Source organism: Crinia signifera, chromosome 7 (assembly GCF_055691185.1).
Source record: "Crinia signifera chromosome 7, ASM5569118v1, whole genome shotgun sequence".
Classification (NCBI taxonomy): Eukaryota; Metazoa; Chordata; class Amphibia; order Anura; family Myobatrachidae; genus Crinia; species Crinia signifera.
In genome coordinates this window covers 161,791,195-161,817,494 of record NC_139223.1, presented here as the reverse complement: position 1 = coordinate 161,817,494, position 26,300 = coordinate 161,791,195, and the positions used below count along the sequence as shown (strand labels likewise).

Here is a 26,300-nt window from a genome sequence, read left to right as displayed (position 1 = left end):
TCTGAGATTAGGAAAGTCATCAGCCTGATGGTCAGTAACATGGAGTCGTGACCCCCTGCTGAGATGGTCGGGCCCACAGTTTGAGAACCGCTGCATTACAGTGATCAGAGGTACTGTAAATGCTGAGAATCAATGATCTAGAGCAGGCATTCCCAACCACGGTCCTCAAGGCACACCAACAGTGCAGGTTTTGTAGAAATCCAGGCTTGAGCACAGGTGACTTAATTAGTATCTGAGTGATTCTGATTAAACCATCTGTGCTGAAGCCTGGATATCACTAAAACCTGCACTGTTGGTGTGCCTTGGGGACCGTGGTTGGGAATGCCTGATCTAGAGAATGATTCACAAGCATTAACCAACATGTGTTTAACAAACTCGTGATAGATCCTTAGTGCAAAGAAAATCTAGAACTGAATCTACAGCAATAAAAGTCTGGGCCCAGATCTGGTGTCTGATGGAGTGTACACACTTGTACAATTTAGACTATATTACAATTTAGACTATCTGCATACAATTTAGACTATATAGTGCAAATCTGCACTATATAGTCAATGCAGACAAGACTTTCTGGCTGCGATACGGGATCCCAAGGGTTAAAACCTGTGCGATCTGCATGAGATCCAGATGAGATTTTTACTATATAGTCATTGTACAAGTGTGTACACCCCATTACTGTGGGGATCTCATGCACATTGTACAAGTGTGTACACCCCATTGCTGTGCGGATCTCATGCACATTGTACAAGTGCGTACACCCCATTGCTGTGGGGATCTCATGCACATTGTACAAGTGCGTACACCCCATTACTGTGGGGATCTCATGCACATTGTACAAGTGTGTACACCCCATTACTGTGCGGATCTCATGCACATTGTACAAGTGCGTACACCCCATTACTGTGGGGATCTCATGCACATTGTACAAGTGCGTACACCCCATTACTGTGGGGATCTCATGCACATTGTACAAGTGCGTACACCCCATTACTGTGGGGATCTCATGCACATTGTACAAGTGCGTACACCCCATTGCTGTGCGGATCTCATGCACATTGTACAAGTGCGTACACCCCATTACTGTGGGGATCTCATGCACATTGTACAAGTGCGTACACCCCATTACTGTGGGGATCTCATGCACATTGTACAAGTGCGTACACCCCATTACTGTGCGGATCTCATGCACATTGTACAAGTGCGTACACCCCATTACTGTGGGGATCTCATGCACATTGTACAAGTGCGTACACCCCATTACTGTGCGGATCTCATGCACATTGTACAAGTGCGTACTCCCCATTACTGTGCGGATCTCATGCACATTGTACAAGTGCGTACTCCCCATTACTGTGCGGATCTCATGCACATTGTACAAGTGCGTACTCCCCATTACTGTGCGGATCTCATGCACATTGTACAAGTGCGTACTCCCCATTACTGTGCGGATCTCATGCACATTGTACAAGTGCGTACACCCCATTACTGTGGGGATCTCATGCACATTGTACAAGTGCGTACACCCCATTACTGTGCGGATCTCATGCACATTGTACAAGTGTGCACACCCCGTAACACAATGATACCAAGCTGCCACTTCATAATCCTGGTAACGTCCCCGCTGCCTGTATGTGCCAGGGTCCTAGGAGTCACAGCCGCTGGCACAGGCCTAAGGATCCAGATAAATTAGCCTTGAGGCAGTCTGACATTTCCACCAACAATTGTCTGAACATCTCAGGCCAGGAGATCCTATTTCCACAACAATTGGGGAACGTCATTAGATCTAGTGAGTGCTGTGTTACCATAGCAGCAGGGATGTACACTGGGGAATACACCCTCCGATCCTGCGTCCCCCACATGTTGTGGTAGTATGCATAGCATCTCCAGGCACTACCCAGCGGGAGTGGCGGCCATGCAGTATTTAGAACAGGAAGAATTCAACAAGCGGATGTTGCACTACACATCCCAGCATGCTCTGTCACTGTTCTATTGTTCCACAACCACCTGATGACTGCCCGCAGGTTGTGCCACCGTTACATTCCATACTCCTGTATGGCACTGTGGGAACATGTATGGCAACGACGTATAACAGATAATAACCGCTCAGCCACCTTCATTAACAAATCACAGTCATCTTTATTTAGTGTTATACAAATGTAACACACTCCACAAAACAAGAGCAATCACAAAAGCAGAGGTAGATGTAAGAGAAGAGATGGCAGAGGACCCTTCATTTCATATGAAACGTCCAAAACAGGACACCCCTCCCCACATAGAAGAGATGATCTGGCCCTGGGCTGTCTGGACAACAGCAAGTGCTACACCTACCGCACCCAGCTAGGCCTGGCCACGGTGATGAGACACAGGCTGCGTCATACAACAGTTACAACACTAATGGGTGTTTCGTACATGGTGTGCATGAGATGGAACACGAGCAGGAACAGATTTGGAACCTGTGTACTTTAACACTGGCCATACGCCTTAAATTGGTGCTACAATGGGCCTGCCGATGGGCTGTTGAAATTTGTGATCAATGGAAAATCTAACCAATTAAATAATCCTGCTTGATTACCTACAGCACAAGTCACCACAAACGTGAATGGATCCCGGCTCTGGCCAGAACTGCACACACAGTAATCACTCTAGCTTTGTTTTTCAAACCTCCCTGCCCTGTAAATTGCTTCACTGAGACCCTTTCACCGCCCCCCCCCAGCCGCACCGATAAGCTGTACTCCGCTGAGAGCGGCAAGGGACGGGATGTGGCTGGAAGAACTGACTAAGATCAGCATGTAAGCTTTTCCAGCCCCCTGGCAATGAGCATTTAAGTAAGCGGCGGCACAATGTGCGATAGGCATTATGGTGTGTGCTATATGTAATGGGCATATCGGTGTGTGGCATAATGTGTAATGGGTATTACAGTATGGAAACGTGTAATTGGCATTAAGGTTTGTGGCATAATGTGTAATGGGTGGAATCCTGGTGCAGTATGCAATTTTTTACGTGTGCAGCAACAATATAACACCCATATTTAACTCTCCCTGAACATGTTACATCTGCCCCACCTGCAGTGCACATGGTTTTGTGCATTAGAGAGTGAATTTGCCTTTGCGAGTGAACCAGAATAACCCCCTTAGTGTGAGCGGAAGAATTCCAAAACAGGCCTGGGTTCCATTTACAAAACAAATGGAAGGTCTACACTGCGCTAATGGATATAAATTACAGGTAGGTGCCAATATTGATCAAATAAAAACAATTTATTGATACACAATAAAAAATGTATATAATCAATAAAAACGAGTAAACATGAATAACAACAATAGGTGGCAATGAGTACTCGGATAAATGAAGCTTCTGGGAGGGAATGAAAGTATATGGTCAGTCCATACGGTACCTAAGCCTCTTTTACAGGCGAAACGTGTTGGTGGAGGAGAGGGAACACACAGTCCCATACAAATTGCTGCAAGCATTGGGAGATTCACTTTGAGTCCAAACCAGCCCATCTCGAACTGCTTCTTTGTCCTTCCCCCAAGTTTTGGAGGATCGGTCCTGAGTCCACTGAAGTGGGCGCCTTACCATCTGGCCGGGGAGTGCTACCCCTTAAATACATCGCCATCCTTACCAGGAACAGGACCCCCCATCTAAAGGGAATACATAAAGGACATCCCAGAAAGCGTCATACGAACGGATCTCATCCTTTGCTCCCTAAAGAAATACGGTACCGTATGGACTGACCATATACTTTCATTCCCTCCCAGAAGCACCATTTATCCGAGTACTCATTGCCACCTATTGTTATTCATGTTTACTAATTTTTATTGATTATATACATTTTTTATTGTGCATTAATAAATTGTTTTTATTTGATCAATATTGGCACCTACCTGTAATTTATATTCATTAGCGCAGTGTAGACCTTCCATTTGTTTTGTTCACTTTTACGGGTTTGACCACCCATTTTCAGTACACAGCAGCTTTGATAGCCCAGCTCATTTTCTGCACCCCCCACCTTGTGATAACTTGTTATCCCCTACCACCCCCTGGGTTCCGTTTAGTATCTCCGCATCCAATACTAGTGGACAATGACTCCACGTGGGGCTGTGTTATGACCAGCAGTAATACCCGCGCCGCAGAGGTAGGGCACAATCTCTGCATCATACATAGAACAATATCACAGTTATAAAAACCTCAAAACATGCATGTATATAACATCGTATAGTGACGCCTTATACATTATAAACACACCAAAATCACATTCCAAACTAAATTATATGTAAAAGCAGCGAGGTGACGCATTGGTATTTGTACATTAAGGCACATAAGGATTAGTGGTTTCTCTTGTAATCATAAAATGAATGAAAATCATTTTCCTTTGGCCTCGGACTTCACATTCACTTTGTCCTATTACTGAACTTAATTTTTACTGTGCTGCATCTTGGAAGCAGTGATTTGTGGGTCAGTGACATCACAGGAAGTCAGATGTAACATCACTACAGTCTATGGGTGCCTGAAGTAATACTCAGGGACAGACCGCATGCCACAAGCATCTCCGATACGCCAGTAATACGCAGTGCTAATGACGCAGAAGAGGGACAAGGACTGCACCTGACATGGTACATCGGGCGTCTCCGATACATCAGCAATACGCAGTGCTAATGACAGAAGAGGGACAAGGACTGCACCTGACACGGTACATCGGGCGTCTCCGATACATCAGCAATACGCAGTGCTAATGACGCAGAAGAGGGACAAGGACCGCACCTGACACGTTACATTGGGGCGTCTCCGATACACCAGCAATAGGCAGTGCTAATGACACAGAAGACGGACAAGGACCGCACCTGACATGTTACATTGGGGCGTCTCTGGTACACCAGCAATACGCAGTGCTAATGACACAGAAGAGGGACAAGGACCGCACCTGACACGTTACATTGGGGCATCTCTGGTACACCAGCAATACGCAGTGGTAATGACACAGAAGAGGGACAAGGACTGCACCTGGCACGTTACATTGGGGCGTCTCCGATACACCAGCATTACGCAGTGCTAATGACGCAGAAGAGGGACAAGGACTGCACCTGACACACTTTACATTGGGCCTCTCCGATATACCAGCAATAGGCAGTGCTAATGACACAGAAGACGGACAAGGACTGCACCTGACACGTTACATTGGGGCGTCTCTGGTACACCAGCAATACGCAGTGCTAATGACACAGAAGAGGGACAAGGACCGCACCTGACACGTTACATTGGGGCATCTCTGGTACACCAGCAATACGCAGTGGTAATGACACAGAAGAGGGACAAGGACCGCACCTGACACGTTACATTGGGGCGTCTCCGATACACCAGCAATAGGCAGTGCTAATGACACAGAAGACGGACAAGGACCGCACCTGACACGTTACATTGGGGCGTCTCTGGTACACCAGCAATACGCAGTGCTAATGACACAGAAGAGGGACAAGGACCGCACCTGACACGTTACATTGGGGCATCTCTGGTACACCAGCAATACGCAGTGGTAATGACACAGAAGAGGGACAAGGACTGCACCTGGCACGTTACATTGGGGCGTCTCCGATACACCAGCAATAGGCAGTGCTAATGACACAGAAGAGGGACAAGGACCGCACCTGACATGTTACATTGGGGCGTCTCTGGTACACCAGCAATACGCAGTGCTAATGACGCAGAAGAGAGACAAGGACTGCACCTGACACGTTACATTGGGGCGTCTCCGATACACCAGCAATACGCAGTGCTAATGACGCAGAAGAGGGACAAGGACCGCACCTGACATGTTACATTGGGGCGTCTCTGGTACACCAGCAATACGCAGTGCTAATGACGCAGAAGAGGGACAAGGACTGCACCTGACACGTTACATTGGGCGTCTCCGATACACCAGCAATACGCAGTGCTAATGACGCAGAAGAGGGACAATGTCTATATTACAATAGCTCAATATTCATACATTTCATAGTAATACTGAGCAATGAACTCAATTGTGACATAATAGTCAGCAACACCATTTTCACAAAAGAAATCAGAATTCTACATACATAATATATATAATGGGAAAACCTTAATATTAAGTAGTGTTAATTCCTCTCTGCGGATTAGAAGTGCAAGTTCTGCATATTCACATTATGCTCGTTGAGCATAAACAAAAATATATATTTGTATAAAAAAATGATATATAATCTACAGCCCTTGGACTGCACCAGTCTGATATTTAAGGCAAGAACAGAAAAGGATACTCTGGGTTTTGCAGTATTATTAAAATGTCCATTCTTTATCTTCAGCTGTAGCTTTACTGCAATGGTTCCAATCCGTCGGCAATAACCCAGTCAAGCTGCGCTGGCGCCTTTGTGCCAGAGAGGGCAGCAGTGAGAGTATGGAGCCAGGTGTCTGATCTCTCACCTACAGGTGATACAAGCACATAGCAGGATAAGTACATAGCTGACCTATTTATTTATTTATTAACAGTTTCTTATATAGCGCAGCATATTCCGTTGCACATTACAAAGGGGACAGTGATACAACAAAGCAGGGTATTTACAGACAGTCAAAATGTAGGAGGGCCCTGCTCGCAAGCTTACAAGACCTACAGGCCTTAAATCACATCTACACATGGGGTGGGAGCTGGAGATTAATGACATCACTGCACCATGATGTCATAGAGTTCTGCCAGCTACTGCACACATTACATTCAGCAGAACCGTGGTCTGGGGGAGAGCATTGACTGCTCCCCATCTCTTACACCCTGGCACCCACCAAATGATATGGTGCAGTGCAAGTCAATGTCACAGATGCTCTGCCATGCTGCCACCACCTCCCCCAAACCCATCCTCTGCCATGCTGACCCCCCCTCCCCCAATCCCATCCTCTGCCAGGCTTCCACCACCCCAATCCCATCCTCTGCCATCCCCACCCGACCTGCCATGCTGCCGTCTCCCATCCTGTGCCATCAACCCTCCCCCTGCCATGCTACCACCAACCTTCCCTCAATCTCATCCTCTGCCAGGCTGCCACCTCCCCTTCCCCTGCCATGCTACCACCTCCCCTCCCCCTGCGATGCTGCCGCCACCACCCCCTCACCCTGCCATGCTGCCACCACCCTGGTTTCCTGTTGCATCACTGTCAGACCGGTTCTATATTACACCTCACCTGCTTGAAGAAGGGATGAGACAGCAGAGCCGCAGCCGAGGGCCTATGTGGTATAAAGGGAAGGAAACGGGATTATAGGTACTAAATATACAGTATACACAGAATACACAATGTATTACAGTGAGTGTTATCTGCGATGCAATGCTGTAACCCGGTCCCGCGCACCGTAAAGGCCGGTCCCGCGCTGTGTACATGCCGGTCCCGCGCTCCCTACAGGCCGGTCCCGCGCTCCTTACAGGCTGATCCAGCATTATATAACACACTGCGGAGGTGTAAGGTCAGCTTACAGAATGGTCAGACGCAGTGCACCAAATGCCAAATCTATTCACTAAAACCCTATCCTGTGATCTACAGAATCCTTCATCTTCCCAGGCACCCCACATTGCCGGAGAATCTTCTAGCACAGCCTATCGAACAGGGTCTGAATCAGACCCAGAGAGAGACAGACAGACAAAGGGACCACACACAATAGGACACAGACAGACAAAGGGACCACACAATAGGAGACAGACAGAGGGACCACACACAATAGGAGACAGACAGAGGGACCACACAATAGGAGACAGACAGAGGGAGCACACAATAGGAGACAGACAGACAGAGGGAGCACACAATAGGAGACAGACAGACAGAGGGAGCACACAATAGGAGACAGACAGACAGAGGGACCACACACAATAGGACACAGACAGAGGGACCACACAATAGGAGACAGACAGAGGGACCACACAATAGGAGACAGACAGACAGAGGGACTACACAATAGGAGACAGACAGAGGGAGCACACACAATAGGAGACAGACAGAGGGAGCACACACAATAGGAGACAGACAGAGGGAGGGACTACACAATAGGAGACAGACAGAGGGAGCACACACAATAGGAGACAGACAGACAGAGCGACTACACAATAGGAGACAGACAGAGGGAGCACACACAATAGGAGACAGACAGAGGGAGCACACACAATAGGAGACAGACAGAGGGAGCACACACAATAGGAGACAGACAGATGGAGCACACAATAGGAGACAGACAGAGGGACCACACAATAGGAGACAGACAGACAGAGGGACTACACAATAGGAGACAGACAGAGGGAGCACACACAATAGGAGACAGACAGAGGGAGCACACACAATAGGAGACAGACAGAGGGAGCACACACAATAGGAGACAGACAGAGGGACCACACAATAGGAGACAGACAGACGGAGCACACAATAGGAGACATAATACCTTTTATCTGGATCCTGCTGTAGACAGATTTCCACCAGGTTCTGCAGGGCCGCTGAGAATGTCCGTGGGGAGGGGGTCCTCAGCCTGTCGCTAGTCATGGTATGCGTTATACTTGCAGCAACCACACTCTCCCCAATACCAGAATCCACGCCAGAGCGGGAGATCTTCATGGGGGATTCTTCACAGGGAAAGGTGTTACCATACAATGGATTCTGAGGGGGACCTTTCAGCTTCTGTAGCAGCATCTAATAGTATAACACATCACTGTACATAACTACTTACATAGCAAATATAGCAGACGTGAGGGTAGTACAGATGGGAATAGGGGAGGTGTGAGGGTGTACAGCTGGGAATAGGGGAGGTGTGAGGGTGTACAGGTGGGAATAGGGGAGGTGTGAGGGTGTACCAGTGTGAGTAGTACAGGTGGGCGTAGGGGAGGTGTGAGAGTGTACTAGTGGGCGTAGGGGAGGTGTGAGAGTGTACCAGTGTGAGTAGTACACGTGGGCGTAGGGGAGGTGTGAGAGTGTACTAGTGGGCGTAGGGGAGGTGTGAGAGTGTACCAGTGTGAGTAGTACACGTGGGCGTAGGGGAGGTGTGAGAGTGTACCAGTGTGAGTAGTACAGGTGGGCGTAGGGGAGGTGTGAGAGTGTACCAGTGGGCGTAGGGGAGGTGTGAGAGTGTACCAGTGTGAGTAGTACAGGTGGGCGTAGGGGAGGTGTGAGAGTGTACCAGTGTGGGTAGTACAGGTGGGCGTAGGTGAGGTGTGAGAGTGTACCAGTGTGGGTAGTACAGGTGGGCGTAGGGGAGGTGTGAGAGTGTACCAGTGTGGGTAGTACAAGAAGGTGAAGGTGGCTGTATATGATCATTTATCTGAACAGAGAAGCTCAGAGCACAACAGTTTCTCAGCAGGAGAAGAAGCAGTCACTTACCTGAGTGCGGTGCATGTCTGTGAACGGCACTCGCCCTGTAGCTAATTCACAGGCAGTAATTCCAAGGCTGTAAATGTCAGACTTCACATTGTACCCATGGAGATCCTAATCAAGGAAAACATGACATTTGTAAAGCCATGTACACCATACAGAACTGCACATACGTTCGTTTCGCTAGTGTATCTTGGGATATTTTGCACCACACGTGTTTCTGCCGGGCATACACTACCATCATACATGCATGGAAAGCATTTGATGTATTGTATAAGAACATCTGTAATGTACTACCAATACAGATATTTTTTATGATGATGTGTCATATCATCGGTAAAGTAACATTGCTAAGAAAAGCGCTGGTGCAACGGACGTCAGTAACAGTTACTAGGAGAAATAATAACATCTCTTTTATTGGGTATCTTTATTCTGTACAAAGGGGTCATCAGTGGGTTGTCCACTCTGGATTTCAAAAGGATACAACACAAATGTGTCTCTGATGAAACATCAACATGCAAGGGGCGGTGAAACGCGTATGTCAGGGGAAACAAATACATCCACTGGTCATGTCTGATACATAATGGAGACCTGTGTCTCCCTCTTAGGGGATGATTCATTACTGATCTGACAGAGCCGATTTTGGCCCTGTTCTGATGGTGGAGACCCCACCCACCAATATTTGCAGACCCCTGTGCAAATGCACGGGTATGGGAGAGAGGGGGTGGACACCAGCCCGGAGCTGGGGAACGCCCAGCATTTTTTTTGGGCTTCCCAATGATCCCTCTTCGATGGACTCTGACGGAAATAAAAGTCAGTTTATTTCTAGAGGGCAGAGAAATCATTTGAATGATTTGTCTCCCCTTTGGCTGTATGCAAGGGAATGTGTTCTCATACATCCCCTTGCATGGTACCGGGGGGATTCAGCAGAGGGGGGGGGGTGTATCATTAAGTGACAGAAATAAGTCTTCAGCAGGACAAACATAATGTAGTAAGTTGACACTTTTCCATCAGCAATCTGACTAGATCGCTTAGAAAATGCCCTTACATTGCTCAGTGAGAGTGATGCGCGGCCCCGCGTGTTGCTATTGCCCGGCGAGTAATATACAGCATGCTGCATAAATCTACACCCCGCACAAAACAACCAGGTTCATGCTGGTTCGACCTGGTAATTCGTGTGATGGGGGGAAAGGGAATACCGGTTACAGCTAACAGTTAGCAACACAGCAATACGAACTGGTATAAAAGAAGGGTCCTTACCGGTTCGTTGCTTTGTGGTGTGAACAGATTAATCGGATCGAGCTACCCGTTTTCCGTTCACAATATGGAGGAGGCAGCGCTTGGAGCTGCGCCAGCTGTAAGCGCTGCCTCCTCCCCCGCCCCTGATGACGTGCTGACGCTCCGCCACGCCCCCTCATGACGTCAGCAAACCGGCAATAATGCCAGTTCGCTTATGTGATCTGAACAGACTGCCCATGCAGGGTCGCACCGAAACTGAACCGTTTCAAAGTCCCGGTGCATTTGCGGTCTGAAAGCGGTATAGTTAGATCGCTAGTCGGGGCCAGCGTGCTCACAGGAGAACACTGGCCCTGACAGATGGCTCGCTCAGAGCTGTGTGCTGAGCGATCTTGCCAAGTGATCTGAGGGATCTACATTGCTCAGGTCGCTCAGTAGTGTCGCCCCATTAATTGTATGATTATATTTTAATAACAAACGTTTCTTCTGTGATGTCATGATCCTAACAGTAATTGTTACTATTTACAATGACGTGCCAAAAATCACCGGATAGCAGTATGAAAAGGTATTGATAGGTGGCGCCACTGTGCTGTGAGATCAGTTATAATGCACAATAGTGTGAGTCAGTCTGAGCACTGGTTAGGCTGCACATGGCAAGGTGACGTGACATATCTAACCGGGGATGATGGTGGGTGACCGATGGGTGGGACATTCCATTCCGTAGTTGTGAGGACAGTGTCACACGTGTACCGAGAATAGCTTATTACGGAATACCACCCACTATGGACAGCGCAGCTACTGACCACAGGTCCTTAATATAATATAATGTAGCTCTGAGCTAGGACATGCCCCTCCCACACCTAAGTCTTTGCACATGTTACATCTGCCCCCTGCAGCACAGCATGTTATTACCCAGGAGCTCAGTTACTGGCTGCTTCTGCATGTAGCTCTGAGCTAGACTGACCTGTCTCAGTAACTCAGGACTCAGCCATGGAAGCCCTGCGGTGCTGAACTGAGGGAAGTCATAGACCACCTTGGATCTCTTGCTCCTCCTCACCGTACTGTACAGATGGCCGAGTGCCGACAGCGAGACCAAACCTTCATCGGAGATCAGGATGTGACTCCCTTTCACACTCCTGCAGCACAGCAAGGACAATAAGAGGATTATTATAATAACATTGCATAGTGCCACCCCTTCTATACCCCATGGCTGCCGGGATCTGCAGCCATGGGTCACCCTCAGGATAGGGGTGAGAAGAATAAAAAGAGGTCTTCCTACAACATCACACAAGAAGTATGGGAGAGCTGAATGTAAGGGTGGGTGCCTATGTCTATGGAGACACAGAGCCAGGGGATGCGCAGGATGACAGGCTGGGCAAGGGGGTGCGCAGGATGACAGGCTGGGCAAGGGGGTGCGCAGGACGACAGGCTGGGCAAGGGGGTGCGCAGGACGACAGGCTGGGCAAGGGGGTGCGCAGGATGGCAGCTGGGCAAGGGGGTGCGCAGGACGACAGGCTGGGCAAGGGGGTGCGCAGGACGATAGGCTGGGCAAGGGGGTGCGCAGGACGACAGGCTGGGCAAGGGGGTGCGCAGGATGACAGGCTGGGCAAGGGGGTGCGCAGGATGGCAGCTGGGCAAGGGGGTGCGCAGGACGACAGGCTGGGCAAGGGGGTGCGCAGGATGACAGGCTGGGCAAGGGGGTGCGCAGGATGGCAGGCTGGGCAAGGGGGTGCGCAGGATGGCAGGCTGGGCAAGGGGGTGCGAAGGATGGCAGGCTGGGCAAGGGGGTGCGCAGGATGGCAGGCTGGGCAAGGGGGTGCGCATGATGACAGGCTGGGCAAGGGGGTGCGCAGGATGGCAGGCTGGGCAAGGGGGTGCGCAGGATGGCAGGCTGGGCAAGGGGGTGCGCAGGATGGCAGGCTGGGCAAGGGGGTGCGCAGGATGGCAGGCTGGGCAAGGGGTGCGCAGGATGGCAGGCTGGGCAAGAAGCAAGGGGGTGCACAGGATAGCAGGCTGGGTAAGGAGAAGGATGGCAGGTTGGGTAAGGGGCATGAGGGTGCGCAGGATGGTGCGCAGGACAGTAGGCTGGGTAAGGGGCATGAGGGGGTGAGAGAGAACGAACAGACAGACAGACTGACTGACTGACTGACTATAATGTTGATCTAGAACCGACCTGTGAATGTAGCCATTCTGATGCAGGTACTTTAATCCCTTTAATGTTCCATACAAAATGATTCCTATTAGAGACTCACTCATCCCATCAGGGTAAAAGGTTCTCAGGAGACTGCTGGCAGAACCTATGGAAACAAACATTCTTATCTTCCAGAGATTATAACGAGAACATCATAAATAAGACTAAATTCCACATAGTTACCAGACCGCTGTGTCTGACCCCATTATTACCGTCATTCTGTGACCGGCACTGCCACAATCTCCCGCACCACAAGTGTCCGTGTCATTCTGTGACCGGCACTGCCACAATCTCAAGCACCACAAGCGTCCGTGTCATTCTGTGACCGGCACTGCCACAATCTCCCGCACCACAAGCGTCCGTGTCATTCTGTGACCGGCACTGCCACAATCTCCCACACCACAAGCGTCCGTGTCATTCTGTGACCGGCACTGCCACAATCTCCCGCACCACAAGCGTCCGTGTCATTCTGTGACCGGCACTGCCACAATCTCCCGCACCACAAGCGTCCGTGTCATTCTGTGACCGGCACTGCCACAATCTCCCGCACCACAAGCGTCCGTGTCATTCTGTGACCGGCACTGCCACAATCTCCCGCACCACAAGCGTCCGTGTCATTCTGTGATCTTCCGCACCACAAGCGTCCGTGTCATTCTGTGACCGGCACTGCCACAATCTCCCACACCACAAGCGTCCGTGTCATTCTGTGACCGGCACTGCCACAATCTCCCGCACCACAAGCGTCCGTGTCATTCTGTGATCTTCCGCACCACAAGCGTCCGTGTCATTCTGTGACCGGCACTGCCACAATCTCCCGCACCACAAGCGTCCGTGTCATTCTGTGACCGGCACTGCCACAATCTCCCGCACCACAAGCGTCCGTGTCATTCTGTGACAGGCACTGCCACAATCTCCCGCACCACAAGCCTCCGTGACATTCTGTGACCGGCACTGCCACAATCTCCCGCACCACAAGCGTCCGTGTCATTCTGTGACCGGCACTGCCACAATCTCCCGCACCACAAGCGTCCGTGTCATTCTGTGACCGGCACTGCCACAATCTCCCGCACCACAAGCCTCCGTGACATTCTGTGACCGGCACTGCCACAATCTCCCGCACCACAAGCGTCCGTGTCATTCTGTGACTGGCACTGCCACAATCTCCCGCACCAAAAGCGTCCGTGTCATTCTGTGACCGGCACTGCCACAATCTCCCGCACCACAAGTCTCCGTGTCATTCTGTGACCGGCACTGCCACAATCTCCCGCACCACAAGCGTCCGTGTCATTCTGTGACCGGCACTGCCACAATCTCCTGCACCACAAGCGTCCGTGTCATTCTGTGACTGGCACTGCCACAATCTCCCGCACCACAAGCCTCCGTGACATTCTGTGACCGGCACTGCCACAATCTCCCGCACCACAAGTGTCCGTGTCATTCTGTGACCGGCACGGCCACAATCTCCCGCACCACAAGTGTCCGTGTCATTCTGTGACCGGCACTGCCACAATCTCCCGCACCACAAGCCTCCGTGACATTCTGTGACCGGCACTGCCACAATCTCCCGCACCACAAGCGTCCGTGTCATTCTGTGACCGGCACTGCCACAATCTCCCGCACCACAAGCGTCCGTGTCATTCTGTGACCGGCACTGCCACAATCTCCCGCACCACAAGCGTCCGTGTCATTCTGTGATCTTCCGCACCACAAGCGTCCGTGTCATTCTGTGACCGGCACTGCCACAATCTCCCGCACCACAAGCGTCCGTGTCATTCTGTGATCTTCCGCACCACAAGCGTCCGTGTCATTCTGTGACCGGCACTGCCACAATCTCCCACACCACAAGCGTCCGTGTCATTCTGTGACCGGCACTGCCACAATCTCCCGCACCACAAGCGTCCGTGTCATTCTGTGATCTTCCGCACCACAAGCGTCCGTGTCATTCTGTGACCGGCACTGCCACAATCTCCCGCACCACAAGCGTCCGTGTCATTCTGTGACCGGCACTGCCACAATCTCCCGCACCACAAGCGTCCGTGTCATTCTGTGACCGGCACTGCCACAATCTCCCACACCACAAGCCTCCGTGACATTCTGTGACCGGCACTGCCACAATCTCCCGCACCACAAGCGTCCGTGTCATTCTGTGACTGGCACTGCCACAATCTCCCGCACCACAAGCGTCCGTGTCATTCTGTGACCGGCACTGCCACAATCTCCCGCACCACAAGCCTCCGTGACATTCTGTGACCGGCACTGCCACAATCTCCCGCACCACAAGCGTCCGTGTCATTCTGTGACCGGCACTGCCACAATCTCCCGCACCAAAAGCGTCCGTGTCATTCTGTGACCGGCACTGCCACAATCTCCCGCACCACAAGTCTCCGTGTCATTCTGTGACCGGCACTGCCACAATCTCCCACACCACAAGCGTCCGTGTCATTCTGTGACCGGCACTGCCACAATCTCCCGCACCACAAGCGTTCGTGTCATTCTGTGACCGGCACTGCCACAATCTCCTGCACCACAAGCGTCCGTGTCATTCTGTGACCGGCACTGCCACAATCTCCCGCACCACAAGCCTCCGTGACATTCTGTGACCGGCACTGCCACAATCTCCCGCACCACAAGTGTCCGTGTCATTCTGTGACCGGCACTGCCACAATCTCCCGCACCACAAGCCTCCGTGACATTCTGTGACCGGCACTGCCACAATCTCCCGCACCACAAGCGTCCGTGTCATTCTGTGACCGGCACTGCCACAATCTCCCGCACCACAAGCGTCCGTGTCATTCTGTGATCTTCCGCACCACAAGCGTCCGTGTCATTCTGTGACCGGCACTGCCACAATCTCCCGCACCACAAGCGTCCGTGTCATTCTGTGATCTTCCGCACCACAAGCGTCCGTGTCATTCTGTGACCGGCACTGCCACAATCTCCCACACCACAAGCGTCCGTGTCATTCTGTGACCGGCACTGCCACAATCTCCCGCACCACAAGCGTCCGTGTCATTCTGTGATCTTCCGCACCACAAGCGTCCGTGTCATTCTGTGACCGGCACTGCCACAATCTCCCGCACCACAAGCGTCCGTGTCATTCTGTGACCGGCACTGCCACAATCTCCCGCACCACAAGCGTCCGTGTCATTCTGTGACCGGCACTGCCACAATCTCCCGCACCACAAGCCTCCGTGACATTCTGTGACCGGCACTGCCACAATCTCCCGCACCACAAGCCTCCGTGTCATTCTGTGACCGGCACTGCCACAATCTCCCGCACCACAAGCCTCCGTGACATTCTGTGACCGGCACTGCCACAATCTCCCGCACCACAAGCCTCCGTGTCATTCTGTGACCGGCACTGCCACAATCTCCCGCACCACAAGCCTCCGTGACATTCTGTGACCGGCACTGCCACAATCTCCCGCACCACAAGCGTCCGTGTCATTCTGTGACCGGCACTGCCACAATCTCCCGCACCAAAAGCGTCCGTGTCATTCTGTGACCGGCACTGCCACAATCTCCCGCACCACAAGCCTCCGTGACATTCTGTGACCGGCACTGCCACAATCTCCCGCACCACAAGCGTCCGTGTCATTCTGTGACCGGCACTGCCACAATCTCCCGCACCAAAAGCGTCCGTGTCATTCTGTGACCGGCACTGCCACAATCTCCCGCACCACAAGTCTCCGTGTCATTCTGTGACCGGCACTGCCACAATCTCCCGCACCACAAGCGTCCGTGTCATTCTGTGATCTTCCGCACCACAAGCGTCCGTGTCATTCTGTGACCGGCACTGCCACAATCTCCCGCACCACAAGCGTCCGTGTCATTCTGTGACCGGCACTGCCACAATCTCCCGCACCACAAGCGTCCGTGTCATTCTGTGACCGGCACTGCCACAATCTCCCACACCACAAGCCTCCGTGACATTCTGTGACCGGCACTGCCACAATCTCCCGCACCACAAGCGTCCGTGTCATTCTGTGACTGGCACTGCCACAATCTCCCGCACCACAAGCGTCCGTGTCATTCTGTGACCGGCACTGCCACAATCTCCCGCACCACAAGCCTCCGTGACATTCTGTGACCGGCACTGCCACAATCTCCCGCACCACAAGCGTCCGTGTCATTCTGTGACCGGCACTGCCACAATCTCCCGCACCAAAAGCGTCCGTGTCATTCTGTGACCGGCACTGCCACAATCTCCCGCACCACAAGTCTCCGTGTCATTCTGTGACCGGCACTGCCACAATCTCCCACACCACAAGCGTCCGTGTCATTCTGTGACCGGCACTGCCACAATCTCCCGCACCACAAGCGTTCGTGTCATTCTGTGACCGGCACTGCCACAATCTCCTGCACCACAAGCGTCCGTGTCATTCTGTGACCGGCACTGCCACAATCTCCCGCACCACAAGCCTCCGTGACATTCTGTGACCGGCACTGCCACAATCTCCCGCACCACAAGTGTCCGTGTCATTCTGTGACTGGCACGGCCACAATCTCCCGCACCACAAGTGTCCGTGTCATTCTGTGACCGGCACTGCCACAATCTCCCGCACCACAAGCCTCCGTGACATTCTGTGACCGGCACTGCCACAATCTCCCGCACCACAAGTGTCCGTGTGACATTTACCCGTCACTTTACTGCACTCCTATTTCTTATTTATTTAGCAACTGCTTGAAGATAATGGATAGAATGTAATTGTTTGCCCATAGCAACATCCCATCTTAGTGAATTCACCCCTCAGGTGGCAGCGGAGAATAGACTGATGGGCAGAGTCAGGTAAAGCTCTGGGGTCAGCAGTAACCTATAGCGCTGGAATATTTGGGGTTCCCTGCGCCTCCTGAGACTGGGAGGTGCCGGTGGCTGTAAGGAGCTTCCACTGATCGCCCCATGGGAACAAGGTCATGTCTTATTTGCCAAGGGTACTACACCGGCTGCCGCGGGGGACAATGGGGCTGGACCTTCCCTGTAGATGCATATGGGAGGATGAGCCCCACTTGTCTTCTGCAGTGAAGGTGCTAAACTGTGTCACCTACACTGTGTGTATACTGTCCACCTGTCATTTCACTGAACATACGGTACATTATATTTAGGAGTTTCTGGTAAGAATATGAGCCACGACTGAGAGATTGCTACCGATACAGGTAATCTGTGCTATTGTCAGTGCACGTGTCGTACATTAATACATCAATATCAATGGGTTGTAATGGTCCCTCACCCAGGGATCTGGATTTTAGCTGAACACCAGGCACTCACCATATGCCATGAAAGGGTTAATAACCCAAAGCCAGGTCCCCACGGTGAACATCTTCCAGGAGAACATAATGTTAGGATGGCGGAACATAGGAGACAGAGCCACTTCACCCTGCAATGCCATAAGGAGGACACTGTAAATACACAACCCCACAGTACACTATCTATATACAAGTACATTTATTGTAAGCCAGATACAGAGATCGCTATGGTCACCTGTTACCTGCCAGCGCAGGGCAGGAAGAGGCACACACATAATCACACAGCCCCATGCTCGCTGTGCAACCTGTAACATCACAGAGTCAGCTCACTATACACTGGCTGTGAGTGGTCACATGACATCAGAGAAGCCCTCCCATACCTGCGGCGGACACAGAGGTAGGAGCACACTGTTACAGCGACAAAGGCTCTCTGTACTCAGGCCGTACTATAAATGTATACATACACTGTAATAAAGCTTTTGTGCGTCACCTGTAAGAACTTGAGGTGCTCATCAGAACAGTCATCCAGGTCTGTGAGACGCGCCGTCACCAGGGTCCCCGTTGGGGTGTGCCGAGCGAGGTAGATTGTGGTTAGATCACAGAAACCTTTCCCTGGGAGAGAACGACAATGAGCCATCAGCAACAATGACTACAATGTGTCTATTACACGCACATTTATTGTGCTATACAAAATCACTTTACACACAGGAACAGAGCTAGTATGTGCGCGTGTAAAAGCAGCACAGTTGCACAGTGGTCAGCATTACTGCTGAGGCAATGAATATTACGGAATTTACACTGTGAGCTTCAATGGGGCAGGCACTGATATTACACGTGTGATTGTATTCTATCTCTGCGCTATAATAAAACAAGGCTGATGCGATAACAAATGTATATTTACTGGTATTTTAAATATTTATGTAAAAAATAAAATTTTAAAAAGAAGAAAAACCATATTATCCTCAATATCTAAATGTGACGTCACAAATATAGGTAATAAATGTGTGTATATATATATATATATATATATATATATATATATATATATATATATTACAGACCATCTCAGCCAGGAGTTGTAATGTTTTCACGCTACCAATTTCTTCACTCTATAGGTAGCATACACATTATACAGACTATAAATATAGAAACAGCTAGAAGACCGGCTGTGTAATAACAGATAGAGAGGTCAGAGGGCCCTGCTCGCAGACTTAAGGTGCGTACACACGGGCATAAAATTGCTAGCAATATGGTCGCTGAGTGACCATATTGCCAGCGATTGGAGTGTGCACCGGCGATAAATCGCCAGGTGTGCGCTCCCATTTTCATCCCCCCAATGGTCGCTGGTTGGAGCTGCATGCTCCTCCGACCAGCGGCTTCCCCTGCGCCTCTTCTCCCGGCAGTGGGACATATTCATCAGCGACTATCTCTGGTCACTGATGAAAACGGGACATTGAGAAATATATTGCCAGCGATCACATTGCTCCGTGTGTTCGCAGCTTCAGGACACATGAGAAGTGCTATTCTCACCGCATTGCCTATAATGATGGTACCACATAATAGCAGTAATAATAACAGCAGATCAGAGTTTTAGATTTAGCAGGTTTCTGTGTAATATTAGTGAAACTGTTCTCAGATATACATGTAACTTCTCAGAGACATTAGAGAAGAATATTCCCATATATATACACTGTAATCTGATTGGCTGAGAATTATTATCCATGCAGATTACACAGCAGCTCAGCGCAGTAACTGGGTGTGAGCTGTATACACAGAGGCCGTGGGACGCTTCCGCCTTGCTGCCCTGAGTATAATCTCTTGTACATAGAATGTGCTCTCATTGTCTGCAACACTGCAGGTATAACCGGGAATAAGAGAACGTGTACCCAGTTCCTCTTGGAGCTCATAGCAGCAGGTTACATGGGACGGCACTGGGACTTCATTGGCTCCAAGGACAGGGGGAATCCAGCACTGAGGCAGCTCGCCTGTCTGCCAATACAAAACACAAAGGTTATTACTAAATGGATACAGCACCTACTGTACAGGACTCTTACAGTGAAGCATTCCGGAGGGTGTCCCAAATCCCATAATGTAAGAGATTGGACACCAGGTGCCTTGGAGGATGCGCTAGCTAGTCATTGGAACAAATACAGATTACTAACTCTTTAATAACTAGGGGAGAACGTTCCGACATCTTGGCCAACCCGATCACTGGATCTCACCCCCTGCGACTTTCAGGTGATCACAGTAGCCAGTCAGTATTGCTGGCTAGTCCACCCGACACGCATATTGTTCTTCAGATGGAAACGGTTGTTGACCACAATGGAGGACAAACACAACGATTTCTCTTTCAGTGATTTGTATCGCTACATCGCCCCCTGGTGGCAACATTTGTAATACATTTTATTTTATATCTGACCACAGCATCCTATGAAGTACCTGTTGTCCAAATTCCTCTACATTATGAGCCTTAGATGTCGCTCTAACAGCCCTGTATACTGTATATGTACACAAACAATATTACAATACGCACATTGCAGTTATAAAGGCTTGTCGAAGTCGGATTGCATCTACACTGCGCTAGCATAGTATGGCTACCATTTACATTCGCACATATGCGTAAACAGCGTACGAGGCGAATAGGAGTATTGTGTGAATGTAAGGGCAGCCATACTAATACACATAGATTCATACTCCACATTCACAAATAATAAAATATAGTTATATGGTTTAATATTGCACCACATAGTATGAAGGATAATACGCAATCTTTCCCGGTCATGTTCAGTATCTGTGTGATCAGCCTCCCACTCGCAGTGCTCCGGTGTTTGGTTGGAGAACGCAGCATATATCATTCAGAAGTAATGGACATTACATATAATAATAATCTATACATTGGCACAAGGAAAGGTTAACAGAAGGAATCCATAAGGAGAGGCAAAACCTGACCTCTTGACCAATTATTTTACCCCATTGTTTTGGACTATATATATATATATATTGTACTCAGACTTTGAGTACAGAACCCTTGTACGGGTGACGCCTGAGTGAGAGGCGGTAACTGTACTTTATGTATTATGTGGATGTATTGTAGCTGATTGAACTTGCATTTGTTTTTCCCCTTTGTTAGTATTGTAAGATTGCATAAGAAATGTATGCCATGTGTTATCTTCTGTTACCCCTTTGTGTCCAATAGGGACTAAATACATGGATAAGGACTTTGTACCTTTACTCCAAGTCTCGTGTAAGTTATTCACAATAAGCAGACGTATCTAACAAAGCGATCTCTGGTATATTGAAATATTTGTACAGGTAAAAGATACCACTGTTAGGGTGTCGGTATAGTGTGAGGTACGCTGAAAAGGTACACTACGTGGCGCTACCCATTGGTACACCCGTAGTTAGGAATAAAAGGGAACTGCTGGCAGACACATTACGCAAACTGCGAAACTTGCTTATTGTCCATCGGTTTAGGAATTATTAAGATTTAAAAGGCTCTAAACCAAACGATCACCTACAAAAATAAAAATTGCTATATAATAAGTAAATCATGGTGTCCTTTCTGAGACAGAACTGTAGTTACATTACCATTACCCCACTGACTGTCTCCGCAATCAGCTCAGTAACCACGGTTACTGCTATGAGAACTGGCTAGGTTCAGGGGTACATTGGGGTAAATGTATTAAGTTGGTTCCATAATCTATTTAGCACTTTCTAGAAGAAGATAACGGATAGAATCTGATAGATTCCCCCGAACCCAATGGCCTCTGATTTCTGCATTATCCTTATGAAGGTGGCGGGGAGCAATACGATATAATGAGAGAACTATGAGAATCAGATCTGTATATTGCATATGAGTGTACAGGCGCCGTAGCGGCACCGCAACACCCCCACCTTATGTAGCGGAGCAAGGAAATCAGACAGGGAGCATTTATTGAATGCAATGTTGTACAATAGCTAATGGGGCATACACACGGGGCGATGCGAGAGATATGTCTAACCAATCTGACTAGATCGCTTAGAAATTGAGCACAGATCGCTCCATGTGTATACCCCATGGTGTAAGGTGCTCCTGCTATCATCCGCTTTAATGCTCACCCAGTGTGGACAGACGCTGCACGCGGACTCCTTATGCTGGCTTATTGGTTTCACCGGTGTCCGTCTCAGGCAAGAACAGTCCTACAGTGAAAACACAGAGCCAGTGGTTAGTACCTGAGGTCACTATGAGATCAGCAAGCCGGAGAATACCGACATCACTACATTGGCAGTGTCACCATCAAACTCAGGGGACAATTTACAGCAAAGGAAAATGTTACAATCAGGTCATTACTTAGCTTTAACTGAAACGTTAGGAAGTTAGTTATTATTATTGTTTATTTATATGGCGCCACAAAGGTTCCGCAGCGCCTGACAATACACAAATGATCAAAAACAGATAACAGATCACAGTACAAGACAGTTTAGGACAAGTACATGGTGAATAAGGACAGTGCATCAGGGGACAGGACACTGAAGCTATTACCCGGGTGGCAGGGGTTTATATATTCTAAGAAAGGCACATGAGGAGAGAGGGCCCTGTAGTTAGCTGTAATTGCTGGAAGCCATTGCTCGTTAAGCAGTTGTTACTATATAGTAGAACTAGCTCCCACTTTTCTTACCTGTACGTATTGTGTGGCTTGTCACAACAGAGGAAATGGATTCAAACAAGGTTGGCTTTAATGTCAATGATCTTTCCATACATGACACAAAGACACCGTTTGCTTACACTTACCAGACAAGACATTGAATTAAATTACTGAGTGGTGGATTATTCATGAGTCCACCCAGGTCCCTAGAAGCAAAGTAAGAAAGACAATTATTAAGCAGATCTTATACTGATAGTACAATTGGCGAAAATACCGCTAGATGACATGTAACAACTATGTGTCAATGACACTGCATTACCGAATGATACACTAAGATGACTTTATATATATATTATCTAGACAGGTGACACAATAAAATTATAATTCACTTGATTATATATTTCCATGACTACACTGGTCAGGATAGATTCCTTGTGTGTCCAGCAAGACTATATGATGTACATGTCCCTAATTGTGCAGTGTACTCCTGATGGGGTCCATGCAGTGCCAGATCGCTCTGTGTATACGGTGTGCAAATCCTCAGCACTCTTTCAGATGGAGACATGAGATGATAGAGGCACCTATATGTGTCTGCAGAGAAGGGAGGAGATGATGGGAGCACCTCAGGGGAGGGATGAGATGATGGAGCCACCTATGCGTGTCTGCAGAGAAGGGAGGAGATGATGGGAGCACCTCAGGGGAGGGCTGAGATGATGGAGGCACCTATGTGTGTCTGCAGAGAAGAGAGGATGTGATGGGGACACCTCAGGGAAGGGATGAGATGATGGAGGCACCCATGTGTGTCTGCAGAGAAGGGAGGAGATGAGGAGAGCACCTCAGGGGAGGGATGAGATGATGGAGGCACCTATGTGTGTCTGCAGAGAAGGGAGATGATGGGAGCACCTCAGGGGAGGGATGAGATGATGGAGGCACCTATGTGTGTCTGCAGAGAAGGGAGGAGATGATGGGAGCACCTCAGGGGAGGGATGAGATGATGGAGCCACCTATGCGTGTCTGCAGAGAAGAGAGGATATGATGGGGGCACCTCAGGGGAGGGATGAGATGATGGAGGCACCTATGTGTGTCTGCAGAGAAGGGAGGAGATGAGGAGAGCACCTCAGGGGAGGGTTGAGATGATGGAGGCACCCATGTGTGTCTGTAGAGAAGGGAGGTGATGATGGGTGCACCTCAGGGGAGGGATGAGATGATGGAGGCACCTATGCGTGTCTGCAGAGAAGAGAGGATATGATGGGGGCACCTCAGGGGAGGGATGAGATGATGGAGGCACCTATGTGTGTCTGCAGAGAAGGGAGGAGATGATGGGAGCACCTCAGGGGAGGGATGAGATGATGGAGGCACCTATGTGTGTCTGCAGAGAAGGGAGGAGATGATGGGAGCACCTCAGGGGAGGGATGAGATGATGGAGGCACCTATGCGTGTCTGCAGAGAAGAGAGGATATGATGGGGGCACCTCAGGGGAGGGATGAGATGATGGAGGCACCTATGTGTGTCTGCAGAGAAGGGAGGAGATGAGGAGAGCACCTCAGGGGAGGGATGAGATGATGGAGGCACCTATGTGTGTCTGCAGAGAAGGGAGGAGATGATGGGAGCACCTCAGGGGAGGGATGAGATGATGGAGGCACCTATGTGTGTCTGCAGAGAAGGGAGGAGATGATGGGAGCACCTCAGGGGAGGGATGAGATGATGGAGGCACCTATGAGTGTCTGCAGAGAAGAGAGGATATGATGGGGGCACATCAGGGGAGGGATGAGCTGATGGAGGCACCTATATGTGTCTGCAGAGAAGGGAGGAGATGATGGGAGCACCTCAGGGGAGGGATGAGATGATGGAGGCACCTTTGCGTGTCTGCAGAGAAGAGAGGATATGATGGGGGCACCTCAGGGGAGGGATGAGATGATGGAGGCACCTATGTGTGTCTGCAGAGAAGGGAGGAGATGAGGAGAGCACCTCAGGGGAGGGATGAGATGATGGAGGCACCTATGTGTGTCTGCAGAGAAGGGAGGAGATGATGGGAGCACCTCAGGAGAGGGATGAGATGATGGAGGCACCTATGTGTGTCTGCAGAGAAGGGAGGAGATGATGGGAGCACCTCAGGGGAGGGATGAGATGATGGAGGCACCTATGAGTGTCTGCAAAGAAGAGAGGATATGATGGGGGCACATCAGGGGAGGGATGAGCTGATGGAGGCACCTATATGTGTCTGCAGAGAAGGGAGGAGATGATGGGAGCACCTCAGGGGAGGGATGAGATGATGGAGGCACCTATGCGTGTCTGCAGAGAAGAGAGGATATGATGGGGGCACCTCAGGAGAGGGATGAGATGATGGAGGCACCTATGTGTGTCTGCAGAGAAGGGAGGAGATGAGGAGAGCACCTCAGGGGAGGGATGAGATGATGGAGGCACCTATGTGTGTCTGCAGAGAAGGGAGGAGATGATGGGAGCACCTCAGGGGAGGGATGAGATGATGGAGGCACCTATGTGTGTCTGCAGAGAAGGGAGGAGATGATGGGAGCACCTCAGGGGAGGGATGAGATGATGGAGGCACCTATGAGTGTCTGCAGAGAAGAGAGGATATGATGGGGGCACATCAGGGGAGGGATGAGCTGATGGAGGCACCTATATGTGTCTGCAGAGAAGGGAGGAGATGATGGGAGCACCTCAGGGGAGGGATGAGATGATGGAGGCGCCTATGTGTGTCTGCAGAGAAGGGAGGTGATGATGGGAGCACCTCAGGGGAGGGATGAGATGATGGAGCCACCTATGCGTGTCTGCAGAGAAGAGAGGATATGATGGGGGCACATCAGGGGAGGGATGAGCTGATGGAGGCACTTATGTATGTCTGCAGAGAAGGGAGGAGATGATGGAGACACCTATGTGTGTCTTCAGAGAAGGGAGACGTTAGGAGCACCTAATGGGAGGGATGAGGTGTTTGGGACCCACCAGGGGAGGGCTGAGAAGGGGGAGCCACAGGGTAGGGATAAGGTATGAGGTGTTGGGGGTACCTCAGAGGAGGAATAATGTGTTGGGGCTACTCACGGAATAAGATACAGCATTTGGTACCCCCCAGGGGAGGGCTGAGGAGAAGGGGTCTCACAGGGTAGGGATGAGGTGTTGGGGGCACCTCAGTTGAGGCATAATGTGTTGGGGCAACTCACGGGAGGGAATGAGGTATTTTGTACCCACCAGTGGAGGGATAAAGTGTTGGGGGTCCTTCAGGGAAGGAATGAGGTGTTGGGGGTCCTCCAAGGGAGGAAATTAGGTGTTGGGTCCCCTCAGGGAAGCAAAGATGAAGAGACGGGGCCCCTCAGGGATGCAGTAGATCAGGGGCTGCTCCGCGGGCAATAGGTGGTAATTACTTATGCGGCCGCTCCCTGCGCCCCGGACCCGCTCCGGAGCCCGCTGTGCCGGCCAGGGAGACACCATCCAGCCCACAGCGTCATCTACCCGCGCCAGGAGACCCCGCACTGTGCCCCCGAGCCCATCACATATCAGCACCGTGTGCCGGTGTACTCTCATTACCTCACTGTACCGCTGTGCACCGGACCCGCCGCCGGTATAACTCTGTGCAGCTGCTGGCATCCGGGCATCCTGCCCATGGCAAACATGGCGGCCGCAGCGTCATCCAGGGTCGCTCTGGCCGCGTCTCTCCT

General features: G+C 50.4%; 1 protein-coding gene across 3 annotated transcripts; it reads right to left on the bottom strand.

Annotated features, from left to right (window-relative positions):
- Positions 1-3,879: 3,879 nt before the first annotated feature.
- On the bottom strand, positions 3,880-26,281 carry STRADB (STE20 related adaptor beta). 3 transcript variants are annotated; one of them, XM_083154164.1, is made up of 12 exons: positions 26,170-26,281; positions 22,776-22,835; positions 22,103-22,183; positions 19,891-19,993; positions 18,495-18,616; positions 18,027-18,135; positions 12,743-12,866; positions 11,534-11,705; positions 9,343-9,447; positions 8,414-8,658; positions 7,174-7,216; positions 3,880-6,426 (listed from the first exon to the last, which is right to left on the bottom strand). In XM_083154164.1, exons 2-12 carry the CDS (start codon positions 22,785-22,787, stop codon positions 6,283-6,285), a joined length of 1,260 nt encoding a protein of 419 aa, XP_083010290.1. In that variant the 5' UTR covers positions 22,788-22,835; positions 26,170-26,281; the 3' UTR covers positions 3,880-6,282. The 3 variants fall into 3 exon arrangements, with proteins under 3 accessions (XP_083010290.1, XP_083010291.1, XP_083010292.1); XM_083154165.1 differs by lacking the exon at positions 26,170-26,281 and adding an exon at positions 26,007-26,099; XM_083154166.1 differs by lacking the exon at positions 26,170-26,281 and adding an exon at positions 25,834-25,995.
- Between the last annotated feature and the right edge of the window lie 19 nt (positions 26,282-26,300).

Bases quoted from the DNA above. Each gene is read 5' to 3' on its own strand.
- STRADB (XM_083154164.1), bottom strand. The intron at 9,448-11,533 runs GTCAGTCTAGCT...TTCCTTGATTAG, and splicing joins GTCCTGAGTTACTGAGACAG to GATCTCCATGGGTACAATGT. The intron at 7,217-8,413 runs GTATTATGTCTC...TATACCACATAG, and splicing joins CAGCAGGATCCAGATAAAAG to GCCCTCGGCTGCGGCTCTGC.